Source organism: Oryzias latipes, chromosome 7 (genome assembly GCF_002234675.1).
Source record: "Oryzias latipes chromosome 7, ASM223467v1".
NCBI lineage: Eukaryota > Metazoa > Chordata > Actinopteri > Beloniformes > Adrianichthyidae > Oryzias > Oryzias latipes.
This window is the reverse complement of record NC_019865.2, coordinates 28721388-28735296: the sequence shown is the minus strand read 5'-3', so window position 1 is coordinate 28735296 and position 13909 is coordinate 28721388. Positions and strand designations below refer to the sequence as shown.

Sequence of the window (13909 nt, the reverse complement as noted above, 5' to 3'; positions counted from 1 at the left end):
AATGGTCTCCACAGTCACCAGATCTCAACCCAATAGAGATCCTTTGGGATGTGGTGGAACAGGAGATCAGCATCATGGATGTACAGTTGACAAATCTGCAGCTACTGTGTGATGCTGTCATGTCAATATGGACCAAACTCTCTGAGGAATGTTTCCAGAACCTTGTTGACTCTATGACATCTAGGATTAAGGCAGTTCTGGAGGCAAAAGGGGTCCAACCCGGTACTAGTGGTGAATAACCGGATGACACATCTTAGTTTAAACATATGTTTTGTTATCATTAGCAGGATTAAAAAAATAAACATATTAACAGGAATTTTCAGTTGGAATTACAGTAAGGTAGACTTAGACATGTATATTTTGTTTGAGTGAAAATTTGTTGAGAGGTCACATATGTTCTGCAAAATGCAATGCACATTTGATGCTTTTCATCTGCTATGGTAGGTTATTTATTGCTGGCTTCAGATGCCTGCACCAGGGCTAGTAACAACAGGGAAAACAAGAGAGTGGAAACGTTAAATACCGTATTTTCCGGACTATAAGTCGCCCTTTTTTTCATAGTTTGGCAAGGGGTGCGACTTATACTCCGCAGCGACTTATATTAGAAATAAATTGAAATTAATACATTGTTAACCCTCCTGTTATGTTCATTTGTGAGGAACAGAGATGATGTTCCTGGGTCAATTTGATGATTTTTTTACAGTAAGATCTTGAAGGCTAACAACATAATATTCTATTTTCCAATGATTTCATAGATTCAGAAATGCCATAAAAATGACAACTGTTTCTACAAATACAGGCTGAAAACAGAGTATTAGTTGGCCAATGATGCTTCATGAAAGGAATAAATAAATATGAGAAAGAATTACTGTGAAATTATGAGATAAACAGTCTGCTATGATTGTGTCATATGAGTTTGTGCAAGTTATTAGTTCTTGGTCTCAGATTTTGTCAAAAAAATGTCCCGTCAAAATGCGACTTATAGTCCAGTGCGACTTATCTGTTTTTTTTCTACTTTATAATGCATTTTTGGGCTGGTGCGACTTATACTCCGCAGCGACTTATAGTCCGGAAAATACGGTATGTATTTGTGTTAAATGTTGTTAAATGTGTTGAGTCCAGTAATGCAGAGCAACAGAGGGTCATTTTTAGACTATGCATTCTACGCTTCTCTGCTTGAAACAGCATGGGCACATAGCTATACCTTTTTAACTGACCTTTCTCTGTTTGCTTAAAGTCCCACTCCTATCATCTGATCATTTGGTCTAGTTTCAAACTTTTCTTAGTGCTCTTTTCTTGTGTTTACGCTGTTTTTAGTCAAAATCAGAAAATCTGTGTCGTTTTCTTGGACATAGTTTCTGCAGAGTGCCAGGATTTCACCAGAATTGGCCTCTGGGTTGTGGGCAAGACTGTGGGCACAGAAGTAAGCCTCCATTTATTTTCCTTTGTTTACACTCTGTAGCTTACAGTTCCTTACAACCCCAAGCTAACAGGTTCAGCACAAATGGCGAGCAATATTTGATAGGGCGGGGCGATTTGGCCAAAAAATAAAATCTCAGATTTCAAATGTGATTTTTATCGATTTTTCTTCCTCCTTTTACCTAAAAACTATTTTATTTTAACATCTCCTTTTGAAATATATATTAAGGTTAAACTAAATACAAGCTTTAAAAAATTTTTTTCATAAAGAGAAATACTACACGCACTCAACAGAGTGTCTATTCTAGTGCTAAAGTAAATTTGTCGGATCCCATTAAAACCGCCACATGTTCTGCTGCTCCATCAGCCTAAACTAAGCGTTACAGAGAAGTGTGCAGAAGTGTAGGGTGGTTGCCTTTGCGTGGCGTGCGCTTACAAATAGCGTATCGCACAAGCTTTTTTTTCCCCTTGGCCTCGTGGAAGAAGCTTCTCTTTGCTTGCTGCAGTTTTCATGTCTGCTTGTTGCAAGAGAATCTCGATTTTCCCCAAAAATAAAACACAATTTCAATTAATCGCTAAAATCGATGAATCGCCCAGCCCTAATGTTGGAGCCATCCAGCTGTACAGTTTTGGTCCAGATGCCAGCTCAGATGAGGAAAACAAAGACGTTGTTGGATCTATTTGTCTGCAAGTGGATGCATCAGAATGGATCGGAGCAGGGAGGCTTTGACCCGCCCATCGCAGTTTCTACATCACAACTGAGAGCTTTTCGAAACAGAATTTTTTCTTCTGCTCTTGATTCACTTGCGTGAAAAACCACACAATTTAACAGTCGTGTTCAAACACCATACTTGTTGCTTCTTTGTCCATTGGTTCACTGCTCAATGTGTTTGGAACAGGCAGTTCTGGCAAGAGGGAACTGCAGAGAGCCTCAGAAAATCAGAGCATGAGGGATAGAGAGAGCCTGTGAGGAACAGCAGGAGAGAGAGAGCAAGCCAGAGAGGGATGGTGGTCAGTTAGTGAGTCATGAATTATTGAATGAGCTTAATGGAAAGAAATATAAAAGCTGAAACGGTTTGGCTGCGCTGCAATAGAGACCAGAAGGCTTGCCTGAATGTGTCTGTGCGTATGCAAGTGTGTATGTGGCTGTTCTTCACACGTTTGTGTGACTTTAACACAACTAGAACTTCATTACTTTGAAACCCCTTTCAGCTAATGTGTTTAAAATGTTGCCAGTCCCCATGTGTAGGTCATAGTAACATTGTGTAGTAAAAAGATCCCATTGTAGTTCATGTACCCTTCATCTCCCAATAAACTACTGCTGTGGGCATGGCAAGGGTAAGTCTAAAGGCAGTCTCCCTAAATGACTAATCGAATGTGCAGTGCTTTCTGAGGACAAAGGATTTTCTCATATTATGGTAGAAATCTAAACAACTTTTATTTTTGCATTGAAAGTCATGAATTAGTCTGAACTAAGCCAAAGTAACAAAAAAAGAAGGTGATAAAACCACCACAGTTGACCACAGACCAACCTGCTATTAAGACCTGCAATGAGGATGGTGGAATATTATAATATCATTATATGTTAATGTAGTTAAGTACAATGTACCTAAGTTTAGTAAGATCATTTCCACACATCTGATTTGAAGAAAAATTATGGTATCGAGAACAAATTATACACAAAGAATGTTGAATAAACGAAGGGTTTTAGGTAACTGTAAAGCAATAGATTGGTCCTGCTGCAATGGGAAAAAGGTCTGATTAGTCTTATCTGAAACTGAGAGTTAGAAAATTTAAGGGATGCTCCTTCATGGCACCTTCCTACTGTGGATTCTGTGGAGGGAGGGTCATTATTTGGGTTATCTTTGAAAGATTTAGCTGTATTGAAATTAGTTGTCTTACACTAGATGAGCCACTTCCTGAATACACATCATTTCCTTTTGGTCATATTTTAGGTTTAAGGTATTCTGAAAAGAACTTGCTAAGCTCCGACAATGTGATTCATAGAGCAAAACATTTAGCTTTTATATGTGAGTTAATGCCCTGCGACAGACTGGTGACCTGTCCAGAGTGCCCCCTGCCTTCGCCCACGGGTGGCTGGGATAGGCTCCGGCAGCCCCGTGAGCCAGAAAGGTTAAGAACATAAAGGAATGGATGTGAGTTTACGCCAGGCCTTAACCTAATCCTTTTCTCTTGAGTAAACTCTACGCAGTGTTTTTGTCCACTTTTTGTTTCAATACAGCATCCCAGTCAATCATCAACGCAACTCAGATATAATCAAGGAGCCATCCAAAAGCTGCCACCTAGCTAAGAGCTCAGTTGTTCAGCACTGCCACTTGCACATGAACCAGTTCTTTCTCATCTCATCTGTTGCTACAGCAACCAGGGACAGATTGTCTAGCATCACTGGCGTGCCATTTGCTTTGTGTGCACAAACGTTCACACCGCAGGCTGAAACGACCCAATTCCGATTTTTTTGCCCCTATGCGACCTGTATTTGATCTTTTCATGACAGTCTGAATGACACAGATCCAATCTTTTCAAATGTGACGCAGGCCACTTGAGTATGTGGTCCTGAATCCGATACGTATCCGATCTTTTGAAATAAGCCCACCGTCTGACCGGCCAGGTCACATGTATCCGACCCGTACGTCATTGATATGCTTCAAACGTCATCATTCTGCGTTGAAGTAGGCGGGACGAGAACATAAACATCAAGCATGGCGGACGATGCTTCTGAGACCAGTCAGTGGAAGGGAGGCGAGGTCACCGATTGGATTAATATTTGGGGTGAAAGCTCTATTCAGGCTAAACTCAACGGCTCTTATCGCAACCGGGCGGTTTTAAAAAAATTTTTTTCCAGCAAAATGGCCGAGCATGGTGTTGAACATTTCCCGTGATGACTTTTTTTTCCTCCCTTTCCGACCGTGGTCAGAAGCGTCGTTCACCGTTGAGTACTGTTCTGGAATACTATTAATTGGAAATGTGAAGGGCCTTGCAAAAAAATCGGATTAAAAAAAAATTGGAATTGAGCATTAGGCCCTGAAGTGTCAACGGAGCCATAGACAAGTGCCACTTCATAGAAGCATGGACCAGGCTCTCTGGACACCCGGGCTTGACAATACTTTCAAATTCACATAAGTCAAAAGTTTTCTTTGCTACATGCAACCTGCATATGTAAAAAAGAGATGATCCAGCAGATGAGCCAGCAGGATTTTCTCAGTTTAACAACATGAGCATGACAAGTGAGACCAGGATATTTAATGTTTGTTCTGCTTTTAATTCTATTCTACAACAGCTCCACTTATTGGAATTTTATAACACATAAATGACATTTATATTCATTTTCAGGTGGAAAAATACACAAGTGAAAACAGAAAACAAAGATGGGTTGATTGAGACAGACCAGTCTCTTTTTTCTCTCTCTCTGACCACAGAAAGGAAGAAAAAAAGGAAGTAATGAATATTCAAAGAGCAAAAGCTGCAGGTGGAAAGAGAGAAAAAGACCAGAAGGATCAGCAAGAGAAAAGGAAAGATGTTGATTAGGAGAACAGGCAAAGATGAAAAAGTGAAAAGAAAAAATATTTTTGTTTAATGAACAAAAGAGCGAGGCTGTCATCATACATTTTATTGTTTCTTACCCTATTTTTTCTTCTTTTACATGTAGAAGATCCAGAAAGTGACAACAAAGGAAATTAACTTGGCAACAAATCCCAGATGGCTCATGGTGTCCATGAAGAAGACCTGCATCAAACATGAAATGACATCCTTTGGATATCACTTCTACTACCCAGCTAAGGGATTGACGGGCTAATTTGACCCCTTTGAGCTCTCAGACCTTGACAGATGACACTTTCCCTTTTTCATTTTTGTGAGAAGATGATTTTTGACTGGCTTCATACATTTTCTGCTTTGTTTTTGGTGAAAGAGCCTGGCTCTAGTTAACTCTTTTTTTTTTTCTTTCTGGTTGACGGTTTGAGAATCCAGAAATTCGTGGATTAAAGTACGATGCTCCACACAGACGCTTGGGATCGGTCTACTTATTTGTGATTTGTAAACAGTCCTTTGCTTCAGGAGCCGTGTATGTTGTGCAAACATCATCAACACCATGCAGTATCTCTGAGACAGACGCCAAACAAGTCCTCCTCCAGCTCTGCTGTCCACATCTGCCTCTGGGGAACAGATGCCTTAGATGGAGACCAGAGAGCAGATAAAGCTGATTCATTGACAAGCAGGAGTACAAACGCACTGTCTGGCTGCAGGGCGAGGAGCACTCAACGTGGGACTCTGTTCGACTTTTAGTTGTTATGGGTTTGAACACCTGCTGACCATCAACAGGAATGGTCATCAGTTTGGGAAAACCTCCTGATTGGATCATGCAAGGGCAAGATCCATCTTGATTGAAAAATCAGAACTTAATAAAAAACTTTTCTCCCCCCCACTTACCTCTGGTGGGGGGGAGGGTGAAGGGTGTTTTCTGTTTTGCGGTGTAGAAGTAAAGATTTTTAGCTGTAGTCTTTAGACATTAGGTTGTAGCCTAGATTGTTGGCCAGCTTGATTCCGTCTCTGCTGTGTTTTTAGTTTGTATCAGTGTTTGGACTACCCTGACCCAGCAGTTAGGCATTCTTTTTTGAATCAGCTTTTAGCTCTACATCAGCTGTGATCCAAGCTCTCCACTTTACCATTTAGCCTCCGAGTTAGCTGGAAGGCAGTGACTTACTCTGATCTTACCTACCGGGATGGCCAACAGCGTTTGGGCTCTTCAGTTTACCACACAGGATTAGTTCATCTTGGCCCAAAAACACAGATCAGTCTAAAGTTCACTGGACGTTAGCCTGTGGGCTACTTTAAAAATGGATGCCAATCAAGGCCCGGGCCAAGGCAGTCCTGAAAGCCCTAACCGGGCTGTGGAGTATCTTCTAGAACTCAACAACATTATTGAGAGCCAGCAGAAACTTCTCGAAACCCAAAGGCGCAGAATTGAGGAGCTGGAGGTCCAACTAGACCGTCTCAGCCAAGAGAATAAGGACCTGCGTTTGGACAGACAACCCGTTGCTCCTCCTCCACCTGCACCTCCTCCTGAACCTCCTATCCCTCCACCACCTCCACCCCCTCCTCCAACTCAGACTGTACCGACATCCATAACCACCAAAAACCACCACCATTACAACAGCCACCCCCACACTTCACCCCAGCCTCCCACTTCTATCCCCCTGCACCACAGCCACCACATTCAGCAACAGCATCACCACCCCTCCACCCATCACTCCTACAACAGCACTGCAGCAACTTCTGTTCCTGTTTCTGCGGCACCTTCATGCAATCCAACCCCCATCTCTGTCCCAACCCAAATTCCACCCCCAGCCTCCTCTGCCTCGGCTCCAGCTCCACCACCACCTCCTCCAATTCCACCCAGAGATCAGCCACGGGCCCACAGCCGACTGACCCGGGCGCCTTCCACCAGCACTGGAACCAACACTAACTTTGTGGAGAAAGAGAGAGAGCGGCTTGAGCGCCTGCACAGAGCCAACGCTGCCAATAACCACCATGCCCACACCCTCCACCACAACAAACCGTAAGTTGACATTTGTTTTATTCCAACCAGGCCAAGGATAACATGATAAAAAAAAGGTTACCAGACCTATTGGCACAGTTCTACACACAAGACTAGAAGGCAGAATCTTGAATTGTGAGATTTTTAATGGCAGAACATAAACATGATAAGTCTTCAGGATGCCATGTTTATCAAACGTTAATCAGATTTAGTTGATACCAAGTTGGTTTACCATCCACCTATAGATTATCTCACATACAGAAGAAGAACTTGTGGGTGTGCTATAGTTAAATGCAATGTTCTTTACTATGCTGTCTATTAGAGGACTGGTTCAATCTTTACATACAAATGAAGTCCTTCATTCCCATGTTTTTGATAGCCTTTAATCTCAAATACCTTGATGTTCTATAATGTGAGGATTTGTTGCACCATGCCATGTGACACTGTTATATCACGAACAGACCCTTGCCCTCCTGCTACACGTAAAAATGGCCATAAAGATGTAGATTTGTCATTTTGTGAGATCAAATTTCATGTTAGTTAACAGTTATTTCTCAGCGTTGTATCATGTCTCTTTCAATACATCTAAATTAAGCTTGCATGATGTAACTAGTCTGGTTTCTTTGAACTCATGTTATCTTTGGCTATGATTGCTACTAACTACAGCTATTCTTTAGCAGGTTTTGTGTTCATTGCTGCTAACGTTTGACTTGAATTGATTGTCACGGCTGATAACGGGAGCATGTTGTGTTTTTGTAGAGCCTGCTCTACTGTGACATACAAAGGAGAAGTTTCTTTTGAATCTGTTGAAAGCACGTTTGTTCATTTTTATCCACTTGTTTACTTATGGTAAATGGTAAACTTTTATAGCTTTTCACTGTCCCTAAAGACCCAAAGTCACAGTTCCATTCACACACACATGATAAACTGGCACTTCCACCAGAGGCAAGGTGGTGTTCAGTGGGCGGGCAAGGCAGGAATCGAACCTTCAATATTCTGACCTACCGCTGCACCACGGCTGCCCATGTGTTCTTGTGTGTTTACCCACTCTGTGGTCTTTCCTCACAGAGAACTCAGCTGGCTTGCTGATGATTTAAAGAAAGTGTTTCCTCTTTGATTATTTGATGTTAGGACTGCCTTTGGGTAGTGGTGCCCAAATGGATAGACCCAGAGCTTTGGTTGTGTTGGTTGCTGGTTCCAACCTTGGGATTTGTGGTATTAATCTAAAGTGAGGCAGATTTCCTGCAGTGTTTGTGATTACCGGGATGAAGCCCATTGAGGCGACTATTGTCGTAGTTTTGGGCTATATAAATGAAATGGAATTGTTTGCCCTATTCTTGCTACATCAATGGTTTCTTGTAGTACGACTCTTGTCTGCAATTTCCCCAGTAAACCTATCCACCTTGGGCAAAAGCCGAAGGTGGATCTATGGCTGCACCCCTCTTAGACAACCACAGTTGACATGTGACCCTGCAGACGAGCAGTTGAGCTGCAAAAACATAAATGTGTGGGCAGTGTTATTAGGTCCACATTGAAGGACAAAGGTCTGAAACAAGTTGGGGCTTCTCTTCAGATCACAGCACAGCAAAAAGTTCAAGGTATCCAAGAGAGCCATATAGATGAAATGGGGATTGGCTGTCATTGCTGTGTGTTTGGTATATAACTTAATAGAAAGTTCTGGACCTTATTTTTTATTTGGAACATTATCTTCACAAACCATTTATGTACCCCACTATTTTATGTGAGTGTATCTTAATGTATATTGAAATAAAAACAGCTTCTGTCTTGAAGGGCTAATGTCTCCAGTTTGTTGATGCAATCATGCTGGTGGAAAAGAAGGCTTTAGTTTCTGTAACAAGGCTTCTCCAGTTTCATTTGTGCATATTATCAATACACAGTGGAACAGAAACAGGTGTGTCTAATAAGTAGATCAGTAAAAAAAATTGTTCATATCCACCTGTCTGACTTCAATGACTGATTTTTAGAATCTTATTTGATACCTGTGATAATGTACACCTGTAAAGGTTTGTTTTGGTTCATATTGGACCTAGTTCAAACTGGAATCACATTGCTATGTATCATTAAATGTTTACTGTTTAGACAGAAATAAAAAAAAGGTTTATATCTGCTTCATATTTTGTGTTTTAAGCCCAACTAGGCGTCATCTGAACATATTGGACTAAAATCACAAAACATTAAGAAAGTTGAAAGTCTTTCGAATGCTTTTTGTAGTTTTTATTTTTTTTACAGCTTACTGATTTGGAGATTAAACTACCAAAGTAAATGTTAATATGAATTCAGATCAAACACAGGTCATCTTGAATCTCTCCATAACCTGCTGTATCTTTTCACTGACAAGATAAATATCAATAAATATTACCATAATGTTTGTTTTTAGTCAAATTTGGAGTGTAACTTTGTATTTTTTCTGTTCCCCTTCCCAGTTTTCCTCCAGTAAATGTTTACATATGGGATTGATAGACAATGCATTTTGTGTTGTGCTACAGGCTTCCTCTACATTGATATATGGTGTATTTTGGAGAGACTAGGGTATGTTATGAATATGCTTTGCTAAGCAATAAAAAGGCTTGTTTACTGTGGTTCAGGGAGACACTTTTTGTGAAGTGGGATCCTGCTTGCTGTTCCGATTACCATGGTAACCTTTTACCAGGTAGTTGAGCTGTCTCTTTTTTGTTTTTTTCTCCCCCTTATTTTGTTGTTTCAGAACAAACTGGGTTTTAGTGGCTTGAAAGTGGTATGTTGCCTGGCAACAAAACTTGAAGAGTATTCTGTCAGGAGGAGGGCTGCAGGATCTCACTGCCATCATTTCTGGGTTAGCATCGGCCCATGCGTCTTCCACCAGACCTAAAAGGAAACGGGTTTAGTGTTTGTGAAAGTGCTGGTCAGAAAGACTCTGTTGCCATTCGCCTGTGGAGAACCTGATTGAAAGACAACACTCAGCATTGTTGAAATGGGTTGAACCCTTGGCCGGAGATCACAGCCACCGGCTGTTTAGAGGGAAGAGAAAAACTAGAGGCCACCGGTTGACCTGAAGAAATGAAGGGGAAGGATTGACTCAGGGAAGAAGTTTAATAGTACTCAGTCTTTGTCTTGTAATTTTTATGTTAACACAAAAATGAAGCCTGCCTTTGCATCAGGTGTGAGTCAGACTTTCAGATCTGGCTTGATTAGAGGCTTCAAAGTCCTGAGTCATGGAACATTCAGGTAACCGCTGATACCATGAAAAACAGCTGACCTCCAGCTTGCAAATGATGTAACAAGGAGAGAAGAGTGATGAGGCCTGACAGCAGCCGGGATCAGGCTGATCTGTTATGAAATCACACAGCATATTCAGCTGCATGCAGCCTCCTCAACGGTCCGAGCGTGAGCCAAGAAATCCCACACTGCATTGCAGCCGATTATGGCATGGAGGCCTGGCAGCCTGGCTCAGAGCTTCCCACACTAGTTGCTGACAGGTTTTTGAGTGCTTTCAATTGGGAGGGTGATGCAGCAAAATACAGAAAACAACCTAATGTTTTTTTTCATCCCCTTAAGGTGAAGCAGGAACCCTGCAAATGTTGGTGCATGTGACAAAGCAACTCTGTTTAAAAATGTGTGTGCAGCTAAAGCTGAAAGCAGCACATACAAGCATTTTCTCAGGTTTAATGTTTGTTCCAGTTTTCTGCAGACTTGTTTTAACCTCAACAAGTGCAAAGAAAGTAAAAATAAATAGATTGTAAGCAAGCAGAACAGTGACCCTCCAAGTGTCATGCAAATCAAAATGACCAAACATTTCTAATGACTATCAGGAACAATGGATTTAGACACACAGATGATGTCATATTAGTGATGTTGACACAGTTATATCTTCTGCACTATAAGTCGCACTGTTGGAAGAAATGAATTTACCAAAATATGGGAACAAGAACGGACATTTCATCTTGAAAGGCAAACCATAGAAATGGAATAGTTAACAATCAATTGAATATTTGCACACTTCACTACTGTAATGCATTGATGCCTATTTAGCTTCATGAAACATAGGTGGGCCATAGTATATTAGTGCAACATATGAATAAGTATTCAGATAACCAGAAGTCAACCAATCTCTTTATCACCACAAAGCACTAAATTCTTGAAATTTCTCATCCTCTGTATTGCTTCTGATTAACTCATGGTGCTTCTTCTTTTACACTTTCAGTGGGACAGCAGTACCAAATACTCCATACATTTGCTCGCGTGAAATTAATAAAACTTGTAAGTCTATTTTCTTTATGGAAAAAAATCACATATCGCACCTGAGTAAAAGTTGCAACCCCAGCTAAACTATGCAAAATAATTCGAATAATATTCCAAAAATATGGTAAGAAGAGGCCGCCATACCCATCATGAAACATCTGGCTGCATTTAATTAATTCAGGATGGAGAACAAGCTGATGTAGTGTGCAGTGTGGGGGCGGAGGAGTCAGAAGTTATGTGGATGGGATTAGGGTGAATAAACAGGAGAGCAGGTCAGGGGGGTGGGGGAATGACAAAAGATACTAAATGCTGGTCTTATCGTCATATGTTTTACTTCTACTTTGAATAAAACGTTCTTTTCTAATTGTAGTTATATGAGTGTCAGTTGCCCATCAGGCAGGGCAGGACAGGAAACTTAAATGATGCTTTACTTCCACCTTAGAAGAGCCCCAAAGCGCTTTACAATCACGGTCCGAGGAGGTGGTTTTTGAGGCATATCAAAATTGACATATTTAGCAAAATAGCAACGGAAACACGTTTTTCTGAAACTAAATGAGTCACATGACCATCAATGGCAATGCTCTTCTTGACAAGAACTGGCTGCACGGCGGACGTCACAAGACGTCCCACAGCATCACACAGCTCAAAGTCAAAGTCGGCTTTATTGTCAAATGTACTGCATCCATAAAGACATACAGCACAGATGAAATTGCTTTCCTCTCACCCCACAGTGCAAGCAGCATATAAAAAATAAATAAATAAACGACTTAAAAAATAGATAAAAAGACAGCAATAATAGGAAGAATAACAGTAGTCTAAACAGTGCAGAGAGCAATGAGATGGTTAAAGTGGCAGTTTAAAGTGACAACAGTGCTGAGAACAGTAAGTGGATGAGTTACTGATGGCAGTCTTTGGTGAAAGTGGTGATCTGAACTGTTGTGAAAGTTTTCAGTGTGGGCTTGTAGGACGGAGTGGAGGGGCCAGAGGGGGGAGGGCAGGGAGGGAGTTGAGTGTCCTTATCGCCTGATGGAGGAAACTGTCTTTTAGTCTGCTGGTTCTGGCCTGCAGGCTTTGCAGCCTCCTCCCTGATGGCAGCAGGTTGAAGTGTCTCTGGGATGGGTGTGAGGGGTCCCCTGCAATCCTGATGGCTTTGCGGGTGAGGCGGGAGCGGTAAATGTCCGAGAGGCCAGTGAGAGGGACACCAACGATCTTCTCAGCTGTTCTCACAATGTGCTGCAGAGTCTTCCGGCAGGACGCGTTGCAGGCTCCGTACCACACGGTGATGCAGCTGGTCAGGATGCTCTCGATGGCCCCCCTGTAGAAGGTCTGCATGATGGGGGGAGGAGCTCTGGCCCTCTTCAGTTTGCGGAGGAAGTACAGGCGTTGTTGGGCTTTCTTGGCGAGTGATGCAGTGTTTTGGTTCCAAGACAGGTCGTCGGAGATGTGCACCCCCAGGAACTTGGTGCAGCTCACACTTTCCACAGCAGTACCATTGACGATCAGTGGAGCGTGCTGGGTGGGAGTTCTCCGGAAGTCCACAACCATCTCCTTTGTCTCCTCCACATTCAGGTGGAGATTATTGTCTTTGCACCACAGAGCCAGCCTGCTCACCTCCCTCCTGTAAGGGGTCTCATCGTTGTTGTTGATGAGACCCACCACTGTTGTGTCATCCGCAAACTTGATGAAGAGGTTGGAGCTTGATGCTGGGGTGCAGTCGTGGGTCAGCAGAGTGAAGAGGAGGGGGCTCAGCACACATCCTTGGGGGACCCCTGTGTTAATTGTAATGGTGCTGGAGGTGTTGTTGCCGACACGAACTGCCTGTGGTCTCCCTGTCAGAAAGTCCAGAAGCCAGTTACACAGGGAGGTGTTGAGTCCTAGCTGGTCTAGCTTGTGGATGAGCTGCTGGGGTTTGACTGTATTGAAGGCGGAGCTGAAGTCAATGAATAGCATTCTGACATGAGAGTCTTTTGTTTCCAGGTGAGTGAGGGCTGAGTGGACGGCTGTTGAGATGGCATCATCGGTCGAACGGTTTGACCGGTATGCAAACTGGTAGGGGTCCAGAGTGGGGGGGAGGGTAGACTTGATGTGCTGCATGACCAGCCGCTCAAAGCACTTCATGAGAATGGGGGTGAGAGCGATCGGGCGGTAGTCATTGTAGCAGGAGGGAGAGAACTTCTTTGGGACCGGGATGATGGTGGTGGCTTTGAAGCATGAGGGGACAACAGCCTGGCTCAGTGAGAGGTTGAAGATGTCGGTGATGACATCTGTCAGCTCATCACCACAGTTCCTCAGGACACAGCCAGGAATGTTGTCAGGTCCTGGGGCTCTCTGTGGCTTAATGCTTCCCAGTGAGCGCCTCACGCTGTCACGTGATAGCATCAGCACTAGGTCACTGGGAGGGGGAAGAGTCTTGTGCCGTGCCGGGATGCTGTTGTCTGCCTCAAAGCGGGCAAAGAAGGTATTTAGTTGGTCCAGCAGAGGGGTAGAGTAGTCGCAGGCCTGTGGGGCGGGCTTGTAATCCGTGATGGTCTGGATGCCCCGCCACAGGTTCCTGGTGTCACCACTGTCGCTGAATCGGTCAGCCACCTTCCTGGAGTGCTCCCTCTTGGCCTCGTGACAGGTTGGCCCTGGCTGTTCTCAGACCAGCTTCATTCCCAGCTCTGAAGGCAGCGTTCCGTTCCCTCCAGAGTCTGTGGA

The 13909-nt window shown here is 43.0% G+C and overlaps 1 protein-coding gene across 1 annotated transcript in view; it reads left to right on the top strand.

Moving 5' to 3' along the window:
- Positions 1-13909, top strand: part of LOC101166035 (IQ motif and SEC7 domain-containing protein 2) — a 100917-nt gene that overhangs the window by 11952 nt on the left and 75056 nt on the right. The window contains exon 2 of the mRNA XM_023956996.1: positions 5087-6994. Coding sequence (XP_023812764.1) covers positions 6273-6994 — 722 coding nt within the window. The 5' untranslated portion in view covers positions 5087-6272. The remainder of the gene's footprint in view (positions 1-5086; positions 6995-13909) is intronic.